This window comes from Schistocerca piceifrons, chromosome 8 (genome assembly GCF_021461385.2).
Source record: "Schistocerca piceifrons isolate TAMUIC-IGC-003096 chromosome 8, iqSchPice1.1, whole genome shotgun sequence".
NCBI lineage: Eukaryota > Metazoa > Arthropoda > Insecta > Orthoptera > Acrididae > Schistocerca > Schistocerca piceifrons.
Genome location: NC_060145.1, coordinates 108,868,371 through 108,894,504, shown reverse-complemented (window position 1 = coordinate 108,894,504; position 26,134 = coordinate 108,868,371). Strand labels below are relative to the sequence as shown.

Genomic DNA, 26,134 nt, shown 5'->3' with positions numbered 1-26,134 from the left:
CCAGTTCAGGCTCCCTCCCACATTGGTCAACAGGCCGAATTCTACCAATTGACCCTAGCCTGGGATGTGACAGTGTTAATTGTAACAGTTCAAAACTGCAGTTTTCAGTTGAGAAGAGACAGCCTGTAACTTGTATTATCTGATCACTTGCATAAATTATTCTTTTAGTCTGTTCTCCTCAAGTGTGTCTACATTAGCTGGCGTCCACATTTCACAAGAGAATGCAACAACAACTCTACACCTCTCAACAAAATCTATATTTTTTAACATTGATACTTACTACTGCCCAGTCATACTTTACCCATGTACTCACAACCAATAAGAAATATCCATTCAAGAGTCTTCAAAATCACCTTACTCTCCGTAGTAGGAATACCAACAAAATAAACATTCATTATACAGTCACAAATGGTATAAATTTTGCATAGTATTTGCGATAAATCGCAGTTCAAATACTAAGCCTAACAAGTTTTTTTAAGACTAAATCATCTGAGTGTGGGGTACACTGGCAGCTTTGTATTTACTGTTGCTGTTCTTGAACAACAGTTTGTTTGGACTCCCAGTGAACACACGCTCAGAACATACAATCCCTAAATTCAGTATTTGTCATATAGCTCTGCTAGTTATAAAAATATCTACTCCAACGAAGTTATACAAAATCAAAAGTGGAAAATCCACGATGGAATGTAACAATTATGCAGTGGGGGTACAGCTGCCTTAGACTGCAGTTGTGTGTGCGAGTTGTGTTTGCGTGAGTGTTAGTGTTAGTGTTTGTGTGTGTGTGTGTGTGTGTGTGTGTGTGTGTGTGTGTGTCTCATCTATTTTTGACAAAGGCCTTACGGGGCAAAAGCTTTATTTGGAACAGTCTTTTTGCTGTGCCTATTTGTGACCCAGCATCTCTGCTATAAAGTTATACAAAAAGTAGATACGTTATGTTTAGAGGATTAGAGAGAGATCATAACCCCATCAGGAAAACCTGTATCTTGAATTACTGAAGTGTCTCAGTTCAGTTAATTAATGTAAAACTGAGGAAACTTAATTTATTTTGTAGATTTTTATAGACTAATGAGCTAAAGAATTATGTCACAGGGAAACTCAACTCACATTTGACAGCTGTTTCACAACACATTTATTCATTAACATCCTTTGTCATTACCAACAACTCTCATTTCTCAAAAATAGTGTAATGCTTGAATGTAACACTAGGGTGAAAACAAACCTCTACAGAGATTTCACAGGCTTATATTAGTATAGAAGGAAATCAGTTCCATGGATACATGCATATTTAACAACTTGGCTCAGCATATTACAATCTCTTGTGGGCAAAAACTGAGTTAAGGAACTTGGTGTTGGACACCTCCTTCCATTCAGCTGAAGAGTAACTTCTTTTAAAGTTAATGTTTTAGGTTTTTTTAGGTTATTTTATAAATAATATTAGCAATGTAATAAAACAACATTTCAAAATGTTATGTCATTTCATTGTATTGTACTTTAATGAAATATGCACCACTGGCTTCTTCCTACACCCCAGAGACCCAATGCCAGGAAATATACAAAATGTTCACAGCAGCTTAGACAGAAAATGACAATAAAAGTAGTGACTCACTGCATCTCTATTATTCACAATTCATTCCTGCTAGTCTTCAGAAGCACTTAACAAAATTTCAGAATTTTTCACTTCACTCTTTGGTCTGCCACACAGTTTAAATTTTTATCTGTACAACAGATCACTCTTTACACAGTGTGCATGTAGCCTTGCTGCTTCTGCTTTATCTATTATTAGCTCTGTCTGCTGTATTCTGTGGCATCAACACCCTTGCTCTGTACACCAGCCAGTGCTGTCTTTGGCTCTCCCCTCCTTTCAATATTGTACGACAGTTAATATGAAGACGACAAGCTAGTTTCACAACTGAAGAGTGTGATCGAGCTCATATAGAGGTATGTAAGCTTGTCAGACAAAATATACCACCATTTGAAGAAGAGCACTTCAGTCAGTCTGGAGCACTGCAGGTGGTGCAGAACCAGTAGCTGGCAGTCAAGTGACCCTCAGCAGCTGACACAAGTCATGGATTGAAGCAGTGTGTACATGACCATAACTTGTACAGTATCAATGCAAAAAGGTCGGTCAACTTGGAGACTTGACAGAATGGCAGAGTGCTGCTACCGTATCTTGAAGTGCCTCTCACCATGCTGTGAATGAATTTTCCCAATGTGTTGGTGTAAAAGTGTGAATTGCCCAAATGTTTCCAAGAAATGGTGTATCATTCAAAGTCACGTAACACTGTATATGAAGTCTAGTCATAAAACAATCCTATCGACAGCGACCAGAAATGAGTGTCGCCCCGACAGTGACTGGAAATGAGTGTCATGCCTCTTGAATAACAACTGGTTTCAAATTGTACATGAACTGCTGCGCACAGGGCATTTTATGCAATTTACAGCTGCCATCAGGAACCTCACAAAAAGCCACTGCTTACAGCGGGACAAAGCTTTCTGTCTTCAATGGGCCAAACACTGAATACAGACAGCTGCCAATTGGAGGCATATAGCGTAGTCTGATGAGTAATGATTTTGCCAGTTTTCAAATGATGCGAGGTGACGAGTGCACTGACGGCCCAATGAAGAATTTCACCTGCAGTGTGTGGTGGTGTAATTTGGGCTCAAGGTGATTTACTGATGCTTTGGAGGTGTTTTTAACAGAAGAATGTCTATTTCAAAATTGCCAGTGACCAAGTGTCATCCTTTCTTCTACACCTGCATGTCGAGTATTCTGTCAACACTCCCGTCTTTCGAGATCATAGCACCCATGTTCGTACACCTGCACATGTATGTTCCCAGTTTGACAAACACTTGAGCATCCTACTGCTGTGACTGACCAGCTAAACGCCCAGTCTTAATGCCCCGGAAAATATGCGGGCTATCAGGAATGGCGAGAGAAACATAGCGATAAACAAGGGTGTAATTTGGTAGTTCTGCAGGATCTAATCACCAACAAGTGGTTCCAGCTGGATATGGCAAACCTGAAGAAACTTTAGTCCTGCTCCCTTTCAAACTGAGGACACCGTTGAAGCCAAGTAATCTCCTGTGGACAACTAGTTTTTGTGTGATGTGCCTACTGTGCACTTTGGAATGTACAAAAACTGTTCTTTTATGCAATACTACCAACTGTTTTCATTTAGGGTATGTTACAATATGCAGTACAAGCTGTCAGCTTAAAAAATTGACACAACTGATACGGCAACTGTGATGTAACTGATGTCCTTCGACAGCACACATTTATAATAGCACTGGCTTTTAAACATTACTGTTGATGGTTTCTTTGAGTATGATGTGATTACTTATACACGCGATAGCTCTGGATCTCACAGCATAAATTTAAGTGCTACTTAGTTTAAATGTCAACCCTTCTTCAAATGTGTAATGAATTCCTAAGTTTTGTTTAGGCTGGCACCCAACAAGTACAACTCAAATTACACTCAGAATGTATTGTTTATTTTTGTACTACCTGTCTATGTATTACATTCTGAACTTCACCTATATAATGCACACTCAGATTAAAACACATTCAAGCTGCAAAACAAAATCATTTGATTTTATAGAAGGCACCTAAATTTCGTATTCTCAGCTTGAAATATACAAGTACAGCTGAGATTAAAATACACTCAATATTCTGAGTACTATATTTGCTTTCAAGGTGGGTACCTGTGCATACAATATCCTTTTGGAGGAGGAACTTGTGTACTGCAAATATATCACTGACCTACAAAGATCAATTTTACATTGCAAAACATGCGATACTGGTGAATAAAATTTCTTGGGTTATGCAACTGTGTACCGCACTCTATAGTTGAGCTACACGGACCAACTTCAGTTTGTAATACAAGTAATATCCCGAAAATATTAAACTTTGGGAGCTGGCATCCATGCAGATATGCAACTCTGTATTGTTGTTCAGCTACAAAGGTCCACCCTTAATTGGAATACACACAAAATTCAGAGTGTAATATGTTGCTTAAAGAGTGGCAGTATTTTATACACTTTTTCAGTAGACTGATGTAATACTGCATTCTGTAGTTGAGCCATGCACATCAACTTCAGTTTGCAATATATGTATTGTTCTTATACTAATTTATTTGTGTTGTTTGTACAATATTCATTTTTTATTTACAATTTATAAGAGAGCCCCGTGCTGCTACTTCCACAAGGGTTTCCCCATAATTATATTATTCCACAAGGGGATCCCAATAACTATATTATTCAGCGCACAGTAAACCACTCACTTTATAGTTGGCTGTGTTTTATTTTTCAAATGATTAGAATCTTAGTGCCTAAATTCCCTTCTTCCCGCACAGAGTTTAATATTCTGTAGTTTTAATATCTGCCACAGTACGTTGTCAAAAAAGCCACATCAGTTATGTACTTGTGAAAAATAGCTGACTGAGTCAGCAGTCAATGTCAACTTACTCTGGTGTTTTTAATATATAAAATAAACATCTTCTTGACACAACGTAAGCTTTTGCTGATGTCAACACATTTTTTAATTACCAGTTATCCATCAGATATGTCAATCTGGCCATAATAAAAAGCTTTAAGAATTTGTATACCTGCATTACGTATGACTGGTCTGAGATGAGGGAGAAAGAGTTGAGGCGCCCGTGAGACAGGAATGTCTGCAGCAATATGTTCACCTTCCCGTAGACGTTCTCTGTGCCTCCTGCCACAGGCAGCGGGCAGTTCATGTCTACCAGCTGGTCCAGCTCCTCCATTTCATCATCTCGGACCTGCAACAGTAAAATCCCAGCATCAAACACCACCCTGAGAAACTGGAAGTGCACCTACATAATAAATTTAAGTACAAAATATTAGAGACATGCAGAAATGCTTGTATTAGTGGCTCTGCAAAAATATGGGCATCATTTTCAAGTCATGTATTCAAATAACCATGTTCTGGACAACAAATATTGCTTTCAAAAGAAATATTCATACCACACATCAATTTACTGCTTATAGGTACATGGTTCAATAATAAGTACCCATATTTGAACATAGATGTCATTGTTAACAAAGCTAAGTTGTGTTAACATTCCGTGCTGCTACCTGACAGATGATGTTAAACAAAAATGACACTAAGTCATAGATTATTTTGGATTTGTCAGCCATTTCGGTATTTTTGTGCTAGAGTGGTTTTCATCAACATGAAATAACTATACTACAGCTCAATAAATCACTTTCTGCTTTTACATGGGTAAATGTTTGACAATACAAAAGTGAAATTGGTCACCATTAACAGTGATCCTTCACCGGTGACATGCCATACATTGGTTCAACAAATCTAAAGTGCAGTCAAACATCCATCAGATTTGGTTAGCAAAGAAAACTAAAACATTGTAGAAGCTCATGTTACACAATTCTTGCTGATTATCAGACAAAAGTGTATCGAGTAGCAGACACCGTAGGCACTCCTACAGGAACGGTAGTTAATATGTTGCTTGTGTGCAACGGAAAAAACTATCGGCTCAATGAGGGCTGTGACTGCTGACTGTGAATGACAACTGAGTGTAATTTTCAAATTCAAAGCTGTGTTTGGAGCAATTTACGTGAGTTGTCACCACAGACGAAATATGAATTTATCATTTTACTCTGCAAGCTGGCCAACAGTCAGATCAATGAGTTGCTTCCAGCAAAGCTGCTTCAAAGAAGGCAAAGATAGTACCCCTAGACTGGATAAGTTGGGGTGATGATTTTTTATGCATGCATTGGTGTTGTAGTTGTACTCTTCTCCAAAAATGGAAAACGATCACTGTACAATATTACAGTGATATGTTGGACTGCTTCCACATGAAGTTGGATGAAATACAGTCGCATTTTTCAATAAAGAAAATGTCCGCCCAGATAGCTGAGTGGTCAGCGTGACGGACTGCCGTCCTACAGGCCCGGGTTCGATTCCTGGCTGGGTCAGAGATTTTCTCCGCTCAGGGACTGGGTGTTGTGTTGTCATCATCATCATTTCATCCCCATCAAGTGCGAAGGTCGCCCAAGGTGGCGTTGAATGTAATAAGACCTGCACCAAGGCGGCCGGACCTGCACCACAAGGGGCCTCCCGGCCAATGACGCCAAACGGTCATTTCCATTCCCATAGAGAAAATGATTTTACACCACAACACAACAACATGTTCCATGGAAGTCATCCCTTCACAATTTATTAAACACCTTTGTACTGTATTACTACTGTTAATTTTTGTATTTGTTCTGTTGTATTCAATGGCAGTATTATTGAAACAAAAATTTAAGGAACCACAAGTGGCTTTCCATGCCATGTCACACTTGTCAAAGAATATGACAACATAAGCAGTGACTGAAAGAAAATAAATAACAAGGTGATGAATAAGCTATAATGGTTTAGTAAATCAATTGTAAATTAATCTTTGAAATGCAGTAAGAAAGTGTTTTTTGAACCATATTTGCCAAATTACCCACTAATCCTAAAAGTGCACAGTATCAGCATAAATTTTGCATAATACAAATTAAAAAAGGAACAGAATGAGTAGGCATGACACATTACACAAGAAAAATGGGACTGGTGCTGCAGCTCTGTGTACCTAACAATTGTTTACCTCAAAAGAGGACCCATTTTAGTCCATGCCTCTGCTTTTCTTGATCCCACTGCTAAAACAATCTTTGCATGTCATTTTTCATAAGGTTGTGAAGGAGCTCTAGTTATGTATTTCTCTCTTCTGCCAACAGAAAATGTCTCTTTTTGTGGAGATATGAATTCTGGTTAGCTAGTCGTGTGGAGACTGAGGGACCAAATTACTACGTTATCACTTCTTTGTTTGCAAAATACGTTCACTAAAAACCAGAAGCGAAAGCTGCCTAAGTAACCACAATTTATGGTTTTTGGTATTTGGAGATAAAATTATTAATTGCATCATTCCAAAACAGGTGAGTAAAGTGAAAACTCAAGGACTGCTGGTTTTAATACATTACTTCACTGAGAAAGTGTTGGAGACAAACACACTGTCCTGGTGCTGTTTGAGAGTGCTTCTCTCTGACACGTTCATGTAATTAGTCCAAAATATCTCTATAATATTTTGGGTAAACTGTTTCAAGTTATTCATACAGTTTCTTGAGGAAGACTCAGACTATCAGTGCATGGACTTGGTTTCTGGATCATATGTACGAACTCACAACTATCATATTTAATAATAGTTTTAAAAACTGGTTTCTTCATTAATATGCTCCAAATGGTGAGAGCAAAATTAATTTCTCATTTCCTTTTTGATCATCAGACAAATCTTCCAGCAACATTTTTGTAGATAGTTTCATCATGAGTAACTTCTTTATTAAAAGGTCTTGAAAATCTTCTTTGTCCACATGTGCCATCACTCAATCTTTGATCTTCCAATACTGTTTACCAAACTTCTGCAAAGTTTTCATTAATTCTCAATGTAAAAAGCTTCCAACTGCGTTGCTGACTTTTTATGTTCCACAAGAAACCTTACGTTACTCGCTGTTCAGTTTCAGTGAAAGACATTATCCAGCAAAGTGCAAGAAGACATCCAAATTAATTTGTTCATCCACTGCCACACTGCCAATGAGCTGATGGGTTTAGAAGAAATGTGTCACAGCCAAGCAAAACAGTTCAAGGGATAAAAGCAAGCAGTTGCACACTAATATCCTCAACATTTAACTCCTTGGTAAAGTAAGCAGTCTTCATCGTGCTGTGTTGAGGTAAAAGTTCTTGTGATACTAACAAGCGTACACAGTTTCACGACTCAAGTATTGGAGAGGTACTTACCTTTAATTGATCAAATTCTTGGGCCTTCGAAATCATTGCAAGTGCATCAGCTTCTGACATAACTGGTGCCATTAGCTCATTGAATATTTCCACCGTATCATACTTGATGTAAAAATGACTTGCAGTTCGCCCAAGATCTAAAAGTAAATGGTTATGTCACTTAATTGAAACAAATTTAAAATAAAAACATGTCTGCAATGATATTTTTTACAAGGTCTTGGGGACTGGACCATTACCGTGCAGGAAATTTGTGTATTTCTAATATTTATATTCTCACATCAACTTCATAGCTGGCAGAGGAAGCAAGTATTTTGCTCTAGAGAAATTATTGCTAATAAATTAGCACTTCACACAAGTGAAAGCACAATAATTATTAGGAAAAAGAACGCAGATTTGAAATCTGAACTCCAATATTCAATTCCTGCTCCTTTTTCTTTTGCCTTTGTCTCACATCGATGCAGGATCAATTTGTTACTACAGGATTTGGCCTGCTTTCCCACTATTTGTTACTATCATTGCTAGAATGCTGGGTTGCAACACTATAATATGGAAATGGTGCTGAACAGAGTAGTTCCTGAAATATGGAAGCTGTTCAGCAGTATTTGTGAGGTACACTCCTTAACCACTGTGTTGTAGGTGCACGGTTACACATTTGCGAATATATCTCTGCAAACACGGCAACAATTTATTGTCCATATCCTGACCAGCCAGCCGTTGACATTATTTTCATCAAAAAGAGATAAGAATAGTAGGAGTTACCTTATGGGAAAGATTGAAACTGGTACACAATTATTGAGGAAAATGCATGTGAGTGAGTATACATTACATATAGTAACCTATGGACTTTATTTTTGGTGTGTGTGTGTGTGTGTGTGTGTGTGTGAGAGAGAGAGAGAGAGAGAGAGAGAGAGAGAGAGAGAGAGAGAGAGATATGTCCACACCTTTTCAGTCCAATCCATAGTTTAAATATATCACACCTAACTGATAAAATCATGTTTATAATCATTAATTGTACAATAAAATTAACAAACCTGTAGCACTGAGCGATCCTGTGCGTGGATCATAACGTATCATTTTAGCTTTATCCAGTTCATTGGCTGCAGCAGTTATAAGTTTCAGTCTCCAATGCTCCAATGTTTGATCTTCCTATGAAATGAAATTCTCAGTATATTAACTGTAACAAATATTCCTCTTTCCACTATGTTTACTTACTAACGTTGTAAAATGACTCACGCAATCAGTAAGTTTTGAGTCCCATTTAAATTTTCTTTCACTGATCACAAGCTATTATTCTTTATTTGTGACAGAAACCAACTGTAATGAGTTACCCACTAGTGTGACTTTACCTATCAACACTAAGATCCCCAAGGAGGTAATCTTCACAAAGCAGGATCACAATTAAAATGCTGACCAGCTGGCACTACTTCAACATGAACAACACAGGTCAAAAACAGCAGTACTGAATAACTTATACCCCACATCATAGTGTTACAAAATACTGACGGTTACACTGATATATTTTCTGCCTGAGCAATATCAGGTAAATGGAGAAAATAAGCTGGAGATATGAATTGAAGTTCGTGTTGGGCAGGGCATTCAACTTGGGTAGTTCATGCAGCAATGTTGACCATAGTGCTGCGGTGGTGAAACGATCAGCATTTCTGCCTAGTACGCAAGAAGACCCAGGTTCGAGTCCTGATCACGGCACAAATTTTAATCAATTTCTGCAGTTTATAAATTTATATTTCAGTGTGTTTACTATTGTTTTATTTCAATATGCTCAAATATTTAGTTCCTTTTCTGTTCCATACAGACTTTACGAGACTGTGATAAAGTTGTATGATCCCCATGTATTGATCGACAGTTTTGCAATGCCGGTCACTGTGAGATTTCAGCTGACAGCCAGTGACTACAAGAAGCCTCATTGCACTTTATTAAAGTAATTAAAAATCAACAGCTTTGTAACTGAGTCAGTACTCAAATGATACAATTATTCAATTTGTATTTGTATCTGATTAACAATAAACATAGTCTGTTAAAAATGTGTTTTAAAGAAAGATTATTTGTATTATACACCGTCAACAGATACATCATGCAGTCAATAAACTGTGAAATAAGATGATTTACTGGGAAAGAAACATTAAAGAAAATAGTGATTTTATTTCAAATTAATTTATCAATCTGCACAATGACATACAATTATTTGAAAATCATCAAAATGAAAAACTTTAAATATACACACATCAAAAAAAGTTTTGCATCACCTCAGTTCCGGAACCTGTACAGAAAACTGGAATAGAGATCGACATAAACATCATTTCTTCTCTTTTTATTCCTCATGAAAATCACACACACTGTATGTCGTACCACCATACAGCAAGAGCTTTAGAGGTGGTGGTCCAGATTGCTGTACACACTGGTACCTCTAATATCCAGTAGCATGTCCTCTTGCATTGATGCATGCCTGTATTCGTCGTGGCATACTATCCACAAGTTCATCAAGGCACTGTTGGTCCAGATTGTCCCACTCCTCAACAGAGATTCGGCGTGGATCCCTCAGAGTGCTTGGTGGGTCACGTAGTCCAGAAACAGCCCTCTTCAATCTATCCCAGGCATGTTCGACAGGGTTCATGTCTGGAGAACATGCTGGCAACTCTAGTAGTCGAGCAATGTCATTATCCTGAAGGACATCATTCACAAGATGTGCACGATGTGAGCGTGAACTGTCATCCATGAAGACAAATGCCTCGCCAATATGCTGCCGATATGGTTGCACTATTGGTTGGAGGATGGCATTCACATATGGTACAGCCGTAATGGTGCCTTCTATGACCACCAGCGGCGTATGTTGGCCTCACATAATGCCACCCCAAAACAGCAGGGAACTTCCACCTTGCTGCACTAAATGGACATTGTGTCTAAGGCGTTCAGCCTGACTGGGTTGCTTCCAAACACATCTCCGATGATTTTCTGGTTGAAGGCACATGTGACACTCATCGGTGAAGAGAATGTGATGCCAATCATGAGCGGTCCATTCCGCATGTTTCTGGGCCCACCTGTACCGCGCTGCATGGTGTCGTGGTTGCAAACATGGAATCGCCATGGACGTTGGGAGTGAAGTTGCGCATCATGTAGCCTATGCACACAGTTTGAGGTGTAACACGACGTCCTGTGGCTGCATGGGAAGTATTATTCAACATGGTGGTGTTGCTGTCAGAGTTCTTCTGACCCACAATCCACAGGTAGCAATCATCCACTGCAGTAGTAGCCCTTGGGCAGCCTGAGCGAGGCATGTCATCAGCAGTTCCTGTCTCTCTGTATCTCCTCCATGTCCAAACAACATTGTTTTGGTTCACTCCAAGACGAATGGACACTTACCTTGTTGGAAGCCCTTCTTGGCACAAAGTAACAATGCAGACGCGATCAAACTGCGGTATTGACCATCTAGGCATGGTTGAACTACAGACAACACGAGCCGTGTACCTCCCTCCTGATGGAATGACTGGAACTGATCGGCTGTCGGACCCCCTCTGTCTAATAGGTGCTGCTCACGCATGGTTGTTTATATATTTGGGTGGGTTTAGTGACATCTCTGAACAGTCAAAGGGACTGTGTCTGTGATACAATATCCACAGTCAATGTCTATCTTCAGGAGTTCTGGGAACTGGGGTGATGCAAAACTTTTTTTTGATGTGTTTATTTGATCACAGCATGCAGCAAGCTGGGAAACATGCTATGCTTGAATTCAATAACTGCTTCATAGCCCATGCCATCTGAATTCCACTCCAAACTCACACACGCTTTCTATCTGAATGCCAGCTTGTGTCAACCTTGGTCAACAGCAGACTGGCAATTGTGCAATCAATTCCATTGCTTAAAAGGAATAAGAAAAAGGCATGGGCAAGTCCTCACACTCACTTTGGGAATTCCAAATTGATCACACAGCAATCAGTCAGACAGACACTAAAGAGATCTTGAACACCAAGGTCAAGAAGAACACAAGGATATAATGAGATCACTATCCTACAGAAGTCAAGTGCTGTTGGATTCCAAACAGGTGTAGACAGCCACAGACAAATAAAGCTACCAGAATCATGAAGACAGATGAACTATGGGTAAGGAAGGAAAGAAAAAAGAAACATTGCTGGTGGGGCAAGGACTGTGAGAAAGATGTAGAGGGAAGCCTGGAGAGACTAATGGCAAGAAGGACCCACAAAAAAGGAGGTTTTTCTAAGAAGGTAGGAAGTGGCCAGAACATTAAAATGGACTAGAAGACAGAGGATGAAGCAGGAACTGGATGAGGTTCTGAACAACTTTAAGAAAAATAACAACAGAGGCTACTGGGAAATTCAGAAAGAATGATGGGATACAGAGGCAGAGAACTGTTTATATAAGGGGTGTCCAAAAAGAAATGGGCCGGAGGCATAATTAGAGAAACCAGTACCTGTATGTTAGAAGTATTGACCCTGGTGGTTTAAACACTTGTCCCACTGTGACACAAGGCGGCGAATGGCTGTCTCATAAAATTTCCAGGGCTGCGATGTTAATCAGTTCCGCACATACAGTTGGACGTCTTCGGCCGAGGTGAATCGTTTGCCCCTCAGAGTCTTTTTAAGGGGACCAAAAATAGCATAATCACAGGGAGAGAGGTCTGGACTGTATGGAAGGTGGCTGAGAACCTCTCATTTGAATTTCTGCTGGAGTGCCATGACTGTGTTGGCCATAAGAAGCTTTGCATTTTCGTGGAGAAGAATGACCTCATGGGTGAGATTGCCTGGTCGTTTTGATTTGATCACTTGGCGAAGGGTGGTCAAGGTTTGCGAGTAACACTGGGCATTCATTGTTCTCCCATGCTGCAGGAAGTGAATCAGAAGGAGGCTATCTTGGTCAAAGAAGAATGTCACCTTAAAAATGTTTTGAGGGGCAAATGACGACATCCAGCTGTACGTGCAGAGCTGGTTAACATCACAGCCCCAGGAATTTTATGAGACAGCCTTTCATCGCCTTGTGTCACAGTGGGACAAGTGTCTCAACAGCCAGGGTCAATACTTCTAATAAACAGGTACTGGTTTCTGTAACTATGCCTCTGGCTCATTTCTTTTTGAACGCCCCTTATACAAGATTAGAAAGGGGAACCGACCATTAGTGTGAGAACCTTAGGATACTTGCAGGGTAGTTTCATGACCTGCTGAACTGTGAACCAACCGAAGACAAGCTGGTATTGAGGATGGAGGCAAACAACAGTCAGTCATGCCTTCCAAGCACCAGAAGGATGGAAGAATGCAATCACAGTTCCAGTACATCAGGAGGGAAAGAGGGATGCAAACAACTGCAGAGGAATATCGATACTAGAAGTCAACTGCCAGGTGCTGTCGAAGCTACTGCTCAAGAGATTAGCAGAACACACAAAAAGTAGAGTTGGAGATTATCACATGAGATTTGGAAAGGGTAAAGGATGTATAAAACAGACATTTATCCTGAAACAACTGATAGTACATAGGGCCTTAAAGAACGAAAGACTGTAGTAACCTTCATGGACTTAATGAAGGCATATGACTCCATCAACAGACAGACTCTTAGGAGGATCCTACAGGATGGAGGACTAGTCAGCACAACACCAGAACTAATAACAGAAGTTCTCACAGAGGCAAAGGCAAGGGCAAGGGCGAGATTCACAGGAACACTACCAGTAGAGTTTGAGATCAATACGAATGTCAGAGAGATGGATTGTCACTAATTTTGGTCAAATAGCACTGGATGAAATGAGCAGACAGTGAAGAGCAATAAATGAGAAAACGGGAATACAGAAGATGCACATTGACAGTGGGATCCAAACGGAGCGCCTATCCTTTGCAGACAATGTAGCAATAGTAAGCAAGACAGATTAAGACACAACTCTACAACCTAAGTAGGATAGCCAAAAGGGTGGGACTGAGGATCAGTTACAACAATACAAAGGCAATGAATGCCAGCGTGGACTGGCAAACACCAGAAGGCACCATACAAAAGGTGGACAAATTTACATAACTGGGAGAATTTATAACAGAAAGAAACAGGAGCAATGAAGAAATAATGGAGATGGTGAAGAAGAAGTCAGCCTCCTGTATGACCACAGATATATACAATAAAAAGAATATATCTACAAACGCAAAGATCAGACACTACAAGGCAATAATGAGGAATCCAGTACAATATGAGGCTGAGACAATAACACTCAGAAGAAATGGTACAGCATAACTACGGATAAAGAAGAGAGAACAGTACTGAAGAAGACACTAGGCCCCAAAAAGAGGGGGCAAGAGATGGACATGAAGATCTAGGGAAGAACTGTACTGGAGCATGAGGATAATATCGGGAGATATCAGATGGAAAAGGGCAAGATTTTAGGATGAGTATGGATACAATGACAAAAGAAGTATGGCAAACAACAGGGAGGGCAAGAGAAAAAAAAAGAACCAAATAGGTAGTTGAAGTCCGGAGGAATTGGTTGGAACTGGAAATCAAGGTGGAAGGAACGGAAAATTGGAGAGCCAAGTACAATCCAACCAATGCGCTGGAGATCAGTGACAGAAAAGAGAAGCGGATACTGAAGATCTCGAAAGAAGAGCAGGAGAGAAGAAGAGAAAGGATGAAGAGGCTTTGGGATGAGAAGAAGAAAATGCAGTCCACAAAGGGGGTGCCTGTGGTCCTACAGAGGCCATCATGCATGATGATGATGAAGAAGAAGAAGAAGAAGATTTTAAAAAATGCCAGTTGCTGTCTCCTCATGCTATCTTCTCTTTTAATGTTCCTTCTATGATATTTACACTGGAATGGTTTGTAGTATCATGTGACCAATCCACTTGTCTTCTTTTCTCTATTGTTCCCCTACATAACCTCTCTTTGTCAGTTCTTAGCAGAATTTGCTGGCTGGTAGTTTTTTATTTGCCCATTTAGTCTACAACAGGTGTCTCCAGGAGCACATTCACAGTCATACAGTGCTACTCTTTACCATTTTTCCCCACACTTATATATTTATGTTGTTTGACAAGTAATTTTTCTTTTATTTATAAACATTGCTTTTGTGTTTCTTTATGACTTATTTGCTTCTTCTTTCCTCAGTTACCTTACTTCCTACATATTTTATAGTCTTTTCTGTTTTATTTTCTTTGCACTCTAATTTTAATGCTTATTTCTTCTGGTTCCTTCGAGCACACAAGTAATTCTGTCTCTCTCTTTTTTGAGATAATTTCGACTGTGTCAATAGCTCCCAAGATTCTTTGGAGAGCCCTTCCATCTGGAACTATCACAGCTGTGTCATCCTGCTTCTTTCCCCATTTATGCTCATACCTGTACAGTATTTTTTGCATTCATTACTGCCTGTTCCCTATTGACGGTGAATAGGGATGGGGACAGATTGGATCGCCTTCTAACACCTTTAATAATTCTAACTTCTGTTAATTCATTCCTTCTCTGTAATATCTCTGTTTGTTCTTTGTATAGTTCTTTAATTATTCTTCTGTCTTTAGTCTAGTTTAATCATGCTTATAGTTTCCCTTAGTTTGTTCCAGTCGCCCTGAAAGATGATGGAATACTTCTTTAAAATACTGAAAGAGCAGAAGGTTGAGCCTAACAATCACAGTAGTGTGTTGTTCTGGTAAATTGCCTGCATATAAAAAAATGCTGCAGATATTGTTCTTGGCCAAGGCATCAGATGACATCATGAAATTTCCACATTATTTCATCAGCATAACTGACTGTCAACTTCAGGTATGGCAAACATACTGCCAGTACAAGAAGAAACTGTGCAGCTGTGAATGTGCCAAATTCAGTTGTGTGGTTTCTTCTTAAGTTGGCATAAACAGGAGGCTTTGGTCACAGCCCAGTAGCATGCCAGTTGCGCCGATGAAATATGGAAATTTAACAATAAAATCTGATGTCTCATCTGAGAAAAACACCTATAACTAGTTCGTTGGGAAAGTCTCAAGCAACACATAAAAACTGTTACTGTTGAATGGCTATTAAATCAGACAATTTAGTAAATGATTGTATTCAGCTGACTTACCATTACATCTTGATAATTTATCCCATAAACCTGGGGGTTCATACGCATGCGTACATACAAGTACGTGTAACTCAGCCAATTAACTGCTTCAGATACATTTGAGATGGTACCCAACACAACCTGAAAAAGCAAACATGACCTGGGATGCAGAAATATACAAAATTTAAAATAATTATCACTGCAAAAAATTTGCACTTAGAATAAAAACAACATAGATTTTATCATGAAATTTCTGACCAGTAAATAAACGTCTTCTAACTGTTCCACAAATGATGTGATTTTGTTATTCACAACTGCAGTTCTGCACATTGCATTGTAACACCTGCAGCATTCTGTGACAGAGGCAATGACAAAGACTTACTGAGCTGTGACTCTTGCTCAGTTTTCCTATTTATCTTCTCTGCAAGTTCTTTTGTCTCGTTTTGATTTTTATTTGCATCCAAGGTATCCTTCATATTCTCACTCGATAAGGCTGCTCCCTTCTCTCAATTTTATAACATGTTATTTATTGTTGATTAAATCGACTACTTCCCACATTTCCAATTTTGACATGCCAGGTTCTCCTTTACAAGGTTCCCTTTCATTCAGTAACCTTCTGTATCACCCATGCAGCCATATGGCCATTGGGGTCATGGTGCCATACATATCAAGAATTATGAATGTGGACACTTTTATGCAGTGTGAAGACCTTAACTTTTTTGCTTCAAATAGCTTTCGTCTACCAAAGATATTTGTAATCTTCCTTCAATTAGACAAATAATGGCCAGGGGCTCCTAAAACAAAGACTAATATGTTTTCAAAACTTTATTCATCACCTAGATTGTCGTCAACTTCTTTCTTCCCTTTTTGGGGGAGGGGGGAGACTAATTTTTTTGTGTGCCAGAACAGTAGTATATGTGCACGAGACGAATATAGTGATATAACTATTCTGAAGGGTCAATCGGAAATTACTCAGCGAAAATACATTGAATATGAGGACTTTTATGCTCCTGTTGCAGCCATTTAAATGGTACGCCATCCAGACATTCACTCCACTTTCCACAGAAATTAGTACTGTTGAGGCAAGTGATGTGTGAGGTTAATGTTACACATTATATGATGTAAACTTCTGGGTGGTAGCAGCAGCAGCAGCAGCAGCAGCTCACGAGCATAAGTTGTGAAAACACAATGGTGCTTGTTTCATGGGCTGCTCCTCATTATTTGTCTTCTTCAAAAGAGATTACCAATATTTGTAACATATCAGAAGTTATTTTGGGTGAAAAGTTAAGTGCCATTTGCTGTACATAATCACCTGAAACAGTGTTACAGCTGCAAATTTATTGAGAAAAGAAGTTACATACATATAAAGCTATACATACGAATTGAAACAAGCCTAGTCCAAGTTATAGTTCTTTTGCCACCTGACTGTTATTTCCTTCTTGATACACTACTGCAGTTTCAACTATGCAGTCACTGTCAAATGATTCATTATGGTCCTTTTGAAATCAGTTACATTGCATGTCATAATACACCTCAAACACATCATATTCACTGTACGACCATACAGGATCAACACTTAGATGGAATGTTTGAGTACGACATAAAAGTATCATGTAGGTTGTCAACAATTTTACACAAAGACCAACACGAGGGCCAAAGCAGCTAACACTCTCTCTTCTATCTTCTATCTTCCCCTCCCCCCGGCCCCCTTCCTTATTCATCTTCACTTCTGTTTAAAAAAAAGATGTTTATCTCTTGTCCTTGTGTAAAATTGTTGACAACCTACATAATACATACACTTTGTATTGTAACAGAATACATAAGTATCACTGACAAGATGACCCTATATGGTCGAATAATAAATATGATGTTCTTGACATGTACTACAACATGCTATGTAAACCATAAAAAAAGACAATAATGAACCACCTGACAATGCGTTCCAAACCCAAATTGCTACACTGTATCCAGAAATAAAGCATGATTATTTAGACAATTCTACCTGGCAGTCACTCATAATAATAATAATAATAATAATAATAATAATAATAATAAACCATCAAACAAGCCTCTTCATAAAATTTGTGTATAACGTGAAACTCTACCAAGTCCAAAACAAAGACAAGCCAAAAAATGTACCTATAAACTGAAAAAATTTGTTTAACTTATACAGCCATATGTTCTCCAAGTTTTGCCTGAGGTGATTGAGATAAATAATGTGCAGTAAGTTTCTAAGGATGATACTTACTTCAGCATTGAGATTATCAGCAAGAAATTTTATGAAACTGCTTTCAATAGGAAACTGGTTAGTAAGCAGAGATAAGTAGTGAGCCAGTTTGTCATGTGAGGTTATTATCGTTCCATGTCCAGACTTATCAAACTGTGGACGACCAGCACGACCAAAAATCTGCAGTACGTCCAAGATTCCCAGGTCGACAAAAGATCCCTGCTTTGCATCATATATTTCTGTTCCCTAAAAAGAAATCAGTTAACCTGATTAACAAATGTATTTCAAGGAATACTTAACATATAAAGACACAATTGCAGCTAGTTATATAAATACTGAATATTCTTGTTTGCATATTGGCAGAGCAATGTGTGTAGAAAGTAAGTCAATAGCTCACCCTTATTATAACTGCATGTGCTGGCAAATTTACTCCCCATGCTAATGTTGATGTACAGACAAGAACCTTTATTAGCCCGGATCCAAAATATTTTTCAACCAGGGACCTGGAAAAAACCACCTTATTTACTGCGAAATCACTTGAAACCATATGGAGAAAATAGCTTTTGTAGAAATATATCTGGTAGTGGCAATATATTTGATAATCAGAAAAATAAAAGAAAAAGTATGGGAATTTAAACAAAAAAATATATTACTTGTTCACTGGACAATGGAAAATCCGGGACGGAATAATGACAATATTATGAAAAGGATATATTGCTACTTGCCATATGGTGGAGATGGTGAGTAGCAGACAGGCACAACAAAAAGGCTACTAAACACCTAAGCTTTTGGCCAGAAGGTCTTCTTCCAAATTGGACAACATACACACACGCATTACCACTGTCTCTGACAGCTGGGAGCAGACTGCAAGCAACTGCAAATGATGGGAGAAGCAACCTGGGTGATGGAGGTAGCTGTCCGGGGAGAGGGAGCGAAAGCTGGGTATGCGTAGGGGACGGTAAAGAGCAGTTTGTGGGAGCATACAGGGATGAGATGTAGAGATTGTAGGGTACACAGGCGCAGTAGGGAGGTTAGATGGTGGGGGGGGGGGGGGGGGGGCTGAAAAGGAGGGAAGTAAAAAGACAGTGAATGCGATTTTGTAATAGAAGGTTGTGGAATGGGAACAGGGAAGGGAATAGGTGGGTGAAGGACAATGACTAACAGAGGTAAAGGTCAGGAAGGTTACAGGAGCATAGGATATATTTGTTGGGAGAGTTCTCACCTGCGCAGTTCAGAAAAGCTGGTGTTGGTTGGAAGGATCCAGATGGCACAGCCCATGAAGCAGTCATTAAAATGAAGAATGTTGTACTTGGCAGTTTGCTCAGAACTAGGGGGTCCAGTTCTTTCTTGGCCACAGTTTGTCAGTGGCCATTAATGCAGACAGCCAGCTTGTTGGTTGGTATGCCCATGTAGAATGAAGCACAATGGTTACAGCTTAGCTTGTAGACCACATGACTGGTTTCACAGGTAGCCCTGCCTTTGATGGGATAGGTGATGCTTGTGACCGAACACCCCTGCTCCCAACCCTTTGCCTCAAGGCTGTGTTCTACATGGGTGCGACAGCCAACAAGCTGTCTGTCTGCATGAATGGCCACTGACAAACTGTGGCCACGAAACAGCTCGACCACCCAGTTGCTACGCACATTGCCCAACACAACGTTCTTCATTTTAACAACTGCTTCACAGCCTGTACCATCTAGATCCTTTCAAACAACACCAGATTTTGTGAACTCTCCATGCAATATATCCTATGTTCCTGTAATCTTCTGGGCCTTAACCTTGTCTTTCAACCAGCTATTCCTTCCCTGTTCCCATTCCGCAGCCTTCTATTCCACAACCACATCCACTGTCTTTTTACTTCGTTCCTTTTCTGCCCCCCGACATCTAACCTCCCGACTGCACATAGCTGCTGTACTCTTTCTCCATTATGCCCCTGTATGCTCCCACAAACAGCACTTTACTGTCCCCCACATGCACCCTTCTCTTTCTCCCCCTCCCCGCCCCAGCTATTCCCACCACCCAGATTGCTTCTCCCATCATGTGCAGTTGCTTGCAGTCTGGCCCCAGCAGCTAGACACAGTGGTCATGTGTACGTGTACGTGTACGTGTGCGTGCGTGTGCGTGTGTGTGTGTGTGTGTGTGTGTGTGTGAGTGTGTGTGTGGGTGTGTGTGTGTGCGCGCGTGTGTGTGTGCATGTGTTTGGGGGAGGGGTTCTATTTTCCAAGAAGGCCTTTTCCCTGAAGGCTTGTGTGTTCAGTAATCTTTATGTTATGCCGGTCTGCAACTCAACATCTCCGCTATATGGTTATTTGTCCATTAATTTTATGAAATCTTATGATTACATTCACAGGGAAACCCCATGGAATGCATGGCATTCTAATTACAATTTTCTGTAAAATGAGCTTGGATGATAACATAAGTAGGCTTTTGTTTAATGGAATAAATTTTAAAAACAGAACTGGACTAAGGGAGACACTCTGTTCCCTCTTCTCTCCGGGGTGGCCTTGGGAGAGAGTTGTGATGAAACTCAAACTAGAACCTGCTTGGATCATGATCATTCAAAGAAATAAAGTTAAGGTTTTAGTTTATGCTGATGATATAGTGCTCGTTGGAAAAAGTGAAATAGAGGTTAGACAGTTATTTATGGAGCTCAAAGAAGAAGCACCCAAACTTGGCCTAAAAATAAATGATCAGAAAACAAAATATATGAAAGTTAAAATATGAAGACGTGAACAAGACAACCCATCGTATCTAATAAAACTGATAAGGTTTGTCCTTGAGAACTACTCCTATTCTGTAGAAGAATTTTTATTATTGTAATGTATCAAGGGTGGTGGGTAGTTATTACTAACTTGCATCAGTATATTTAATAATAATAATAATAATAATAATAATAATAATAACAACAAAATAAACATATAAATGTTTCACTACGTAGACATATTTACAAATTAGTGTGCAATGTGAATGTAAAATGACTTGTGCCACATCATTGCAATTTATTGTGCAACTGCTCCATAGAATACAAAACTAAACAAATACCCAACTAACTAAACAACCAATCGGCAATCAAATTCAAATCCAAATTTCTGGATGTAATGATAAATGAACAAAATCAGAAGCAAACAGAAGTGAAAATGAGACTGAAAAATGCTAATAGAGCTTACTACTCCATACAAAGGCTTCTAGGGTGTAAACTAATGACAAGGTGGGAGGGAGGAGGAAGAGAATTGTGTTTAATGTCCCATTGACAATCAGGTCATTAAGGACAGAGCATGTCATTAGAGATGGAGCACAAGCTTGGAATAGGGAAGGAAGGGAAAGGAAATCTGACATGCCATTTCAAAGGAACCATCCCAGCATCTGCATGAAGTGGTTTCCTAAATCACAGAAAATCTACATCAGGATGACCAGACGCAGGTTCAAAATGTCGTCCTCCCAAATGCTAGTCCAGTATGCTGACCACTGCGCCACAAGGTCCTACCGACAAGGAAAATTAAAATGAAGCTATATAACACAATCATACAACCAGTCCTAATCTATGTAGCAGGTTTAATTGCAATGGGAGAATACCAGTTACAAATATTTGAAAATGAAGTTTACAGGAAAATCTTTGGTCCACAGAATCATAATGAATCACAAATCTGGAAGGGAAGAGACAACACAGAAATGCATGTGCTATCGTAACAAGCAACAATAACAGAACAATAAATTAGAGAAAACTTCAATGGGCAGGCCAAGTGATGAGAATGAAAAAGGATCAAGTACACTACTGCCCATTAAAATTGCTACACCAAGAAGAAATGCAGATGGTAAACGGGTATTCAGTGGACAAATATATTATACTAGAACTGACATGTGATTACATTTTCACACAATTTGGGTGCATAGATCCTGAGAAATCAATACCCAGAACAACCACCTCTGGCCGTAATAACGGCCTTGATATGCCTGGGCATTGAGTCAAACAGAGCTTGGATGGCGTGTACAGGTACAGCTGCCCATGCAGCTTCAATGAGATACCACAGTTCATCAAGAGTAGTGACTGGCGTATTGTGACGAGCCAGTTGCTCGGCCACCATTGACCAGACATTATCAGTTGGTGAGAGGTATGGTGAATGTGCTGGCCAGGGCAGCAGTCCAACATTTTCTGTATCCAGAAAGGCCCGTACAGGACCTGCAACATGTGGTCATGCATTATCGTGCTGAAATGTTGGGTTTCACAGGGATCAAATGAAGGGTAGAGCCACAGGTCATAACACATCTGAAATGTAACGTCCACTGTTCAAAGTGCCGTCAATGTGAACAAAGGTGACAGACATGTAACCAATGGCACCCCATACCATCACGCCAGGTGATACGCCAGTATGGCAATGACGAATACATGCTTCCAATGTGCGTACACCGCGATGTCGCCAAACACAGATGCAACCATCATTATGCTGGATTCATCTGAAAAATGATGTTTTGCCATTCGTGCACCCAGGTTCGTCGTTGAGTACACCATAGCAGGCGCTCCTGTCTGTGATGCAGCGACAAGGGTAACCGCAGCTGTGGTCTCCGAGCTGACAGTCCATGCTGATGCAAACGTCATCGAACTGTTCATGCAGATGGTTATTGTCTTGCAAACGTCCCCATCTGTTGACTCAGGGATTGAGACATGGCTGCACGATCTGTTAGAGCCATGCAGATAAGATGCCTGTCATCTCGACTGCTAGTGATACGAGGGCATTGGGATCCAGTACGGTATTCCATATTACCCTCCTGAACCCACCGATTCCATATTCTGCTAACAGTCATTGTATCTCGACCAACGCGAGCACCAATGTCGCAATACGATAAACTGCAATCGCAATAGGCTTCAATCCGACCTTTATCAAAGTCAGAAATGTGATGGTACGCATTTCTCCTCCTTACACGAGGCATCACAACAATGTTTCACCATGCAACGCTGGTCAACTGCTGTTTGTGTGTGAGAAATCGGTTGGAAACTTTCCTCATGTCAACACGTTGTAGGTGTCGCCACTGGCGCCAATCTTGTGTGAATGCTCTGAAAAGCTAATCATTGGCATATCACAGCATCTTCTTCCTGTTGGTTAAATTTCGCATCTGTAGCGCATCATCTTCGTGGTGTAGCAATTTTAATGGCCGGTAGTGTAGTTTCAAGAATATTTACAGAGCAGTCATTTGGTATGAGACCAAGGGGGAGACCCAGACATATGTGGGTAAATAAAATTTAAACAACATGCAGCAGGATGCATGTAAATAATTGGCAGGAAGCAGCACAAGATAGAAGCTTCTGGAGGCAAGAAGAAGAATTTAAAGATATTGTACATAAAATGGAATAAGAATTCATTACTGTACTGCACAAAGAAGAAGACAAAGGCATTAGATGCCACTATTAAAATAACAATAACATGAGAAGATCAATACTTTGGAACCACATACTACAAAAACAAATAATAGAAGAAGCTGCAAATAGGTAATGAGAATACAGGAGATGGTGACATGACACTGAACCAACAAATATACTGAAAATAAAGAACCAAAGTCTAATAAAAACAGTCACCTGGTCAGATGTTATCAAGACACCAAAGAATGACTAGGAACAGAGAACTGCTGCTGAATGACTCAAGAGGTGATGACATCCTAAAATGGAAAGGGGGGGGGGGGCAGGTTGGAGGAGGAGGAGGGGGAGTTTTATGACACTTTTCTTAGGGAATAAGTGTGAAAATCCATGGTTAATGTTACATTAGTATGCAATGAAGGAGATTTTAATTCATTTTAAATAGCAGACACTTAACCACAAATAAATAAAACTACAACAAACATACCCAACTAATATGAAAAACAAACAATATCTTTTTTGTACAACCAACAGAATAGAACTGTCTACCAACAATACTTACAAGATGGCCCTATGATAATTTACATTACAACATGGAAATTACGATGAACACAGTAATGTGAACTCTTGCAAGGAATATTGAGCATACGTAACGAAAACATTTACAGTCTCCTAATTGGAGCGACATCCTTAAGATTTGAGATGTTTCAATTCTCTGTTTCAAATCACTTTCATTATGTCATACCTTTCATAAGAGCATTCAAGTAGCATCTTTATCATTATGGAAGTAGTGCAGTGTCATCAAGTTATGTACCAGGTGGTTACAATTAAAATGCAGCTACTTATGGAGTTCCAATGGGGGCTGTAATCATTGTATGGCCGTGAAACTTGGTAGATATGCTAATGCATTAATGAGGAACTGATTTACTCTGAAAATAAAATTAGTTCCAATCTCGGCCACCAAGTGCTGCAAATCTAGTACTGTCAATGCAAGAAATATGTATAGAAATGCTGCCATATGTAATGGATAAGGTATCGAATGTGGGCAGAAAAGTTTAAATAAATGAGAAAGGCATAATGTTGATTCTATTATTAACCACTGCTTACACAGCTTCTTCAATGTGAGCACTGTAGGTGTCAACGGGATCACAGCAGTTCCAGTAGAATCTCAGCAATATGTATGTGTATACTGGCCTTCAGATTAGGCAGAGATCGAATGTGTCCCAGGTAAATGCTTTCTTTTAGATATTCCCAGAGCCAAAAGTCACATGTTCGGATCAAGTGATCTTGCAGGCAATGCATCTGGAAAATTTGTGGCGATAACATGTTGATGGATGGTTGCATTAAGCAGATCTTTCACAGGGTGAGCGACATGAGATGTTGCCCCATCTTGCTTCAAAACAGTGTTTTCCACATAGAGCTGTACAAGCTGGTGTCAGTATCATGCAGATGCCATGGTACACCTGACAGGCTCTCTGGGTACTATTCTCTTCACAGAAGAATGGATTGAGGATAAAGGCACTTGTGAATCCACACCGCACAGTCATACACGGTGAATTCTGTGGCTCTTCATGCACAATGCACCATTTAACAGTACCCCAAATTTGGCAGTTACGTGTATTCACTGCACACCGGAGTGTAAAATGTGCACAATCAGTTCACAGAATATTGTCCAGCCACATGTCATCAACTTTGATCTGTGCCAGAAACCAAAGAGCTAAGTCTAAATGTAGGCTTCTGCAGCCACTGTCACAGACAATAAAATTCCTCTGGGTTTGAGGCCGCATTGTCAACTATAAAATTCCGACATTTAGTGACTATTGCAAGGTGCCCTCCTCATGGTGTATTGCTAAACTGCTAAATGAGCACTAGTTTGGTTACTTATATACTATGGAGAAGTGCTGTCATTGGATATGAGGAAAAGAAGGAAGGGTATTAGGAGTTCATTTTATTGGTCTTTGCATTAACTGTTGTCATTGGTGGAAATCAGCATTTTCCATCGGAGTTTCCTTTTTTGCTTGCCACTGGTGGAAATCGGCGAATACGAAACTGAGCGGCGACTGCAGCTTAGCGTTGTTTACTAACTGCCCAGTATCAACTAGGGCGTGTCAGCACTCTGTACCCTCCGCCGCTGCAACCTACCACGCGCCTGTTGCTTTGCGAGAGCTGTCCTTCCGCAAAGCTGTCACTGCTGGCAACCACAATGCTGGAAGTCGGTATCCATCATCTCTATTCACACTGTCGAGTCGCTTGGCTGTTTCTATAGGCTCCCTAAAATTCCTCCTCAAACTAATATATAAGTAACCAAACTAGTGTTCATTCAGCAGTTAGCAATACACCCTGGGGAAGGCGCCTTGCAACAGTCGCCGAAACATCTGAATTTTATAGTTGACAATGCGGCCTCGAACCCAGAAGAATTTTATTGACAAAGAGTTAATTCACAATGTTGCTACATATCATGAGGTTTCATTGATGCACCGTCTGGATCTTGTATGGGTACCAGAATAATATAGACAGCAAAACTTTCTGTGCTGTTCAGGCATGAGATGGACAATTCTCGTGACACTATGTGAGCACTATCAGGGGTACAGCTGATGGTCAGTTTGAGCAACAGTGATCTCATCAATAACTTCCACTGTGATAAGATGCCCTCCTCTTCCAGGTGCCACACCAAGCTCACACGTGTTTCTGAATTTCATTATCATCTTCTTTAAACCATTTAATGACATCTGGTCTCTC

The 26,134-nt window shown here is 39.9% G+C and overlaps 1 protein-coding gene across 1 annotated transcript in view; it reads right to left on the bottom strand.

The window, feature by feature from the left end:
• LOC124711320 (activating signal cointegrator 1 complex subunit 3) overlaps positions 1-26,134 on the bottom strand; it is a 253,343-nt gene that overhangs the window by 130,756 nt on the left and 96,453 nt on the right. Inside the window, exons 15-20 of the mRNA XM_047241338.1 lie at positions 18,446-18,551; positions 18,070-18,294; positions 15,843-15,962; positions 8,830-8,944; positions 7,799-7,935; positions 4,605-4,781 (exon numbers count right to left, since the gene is read on the bottom strand). Coding sequence (XP_047097294.1) covers positions 4,605-4,781; positions 7,799-7,935; positions 8,830-8,944; positions 15,843-15,962; positions 18,070-18,294; positions 18,446-18,551 — 880 coding nt within the window. The remainder of the gene's footprint in view (positions 1-4,604; positions 4,782-7,798; positions 7,936-8,829; positions 8,945-15,842; positions 15,963-18,069; positions 18,295-18,445; positions 18,552-26,134) is intronic.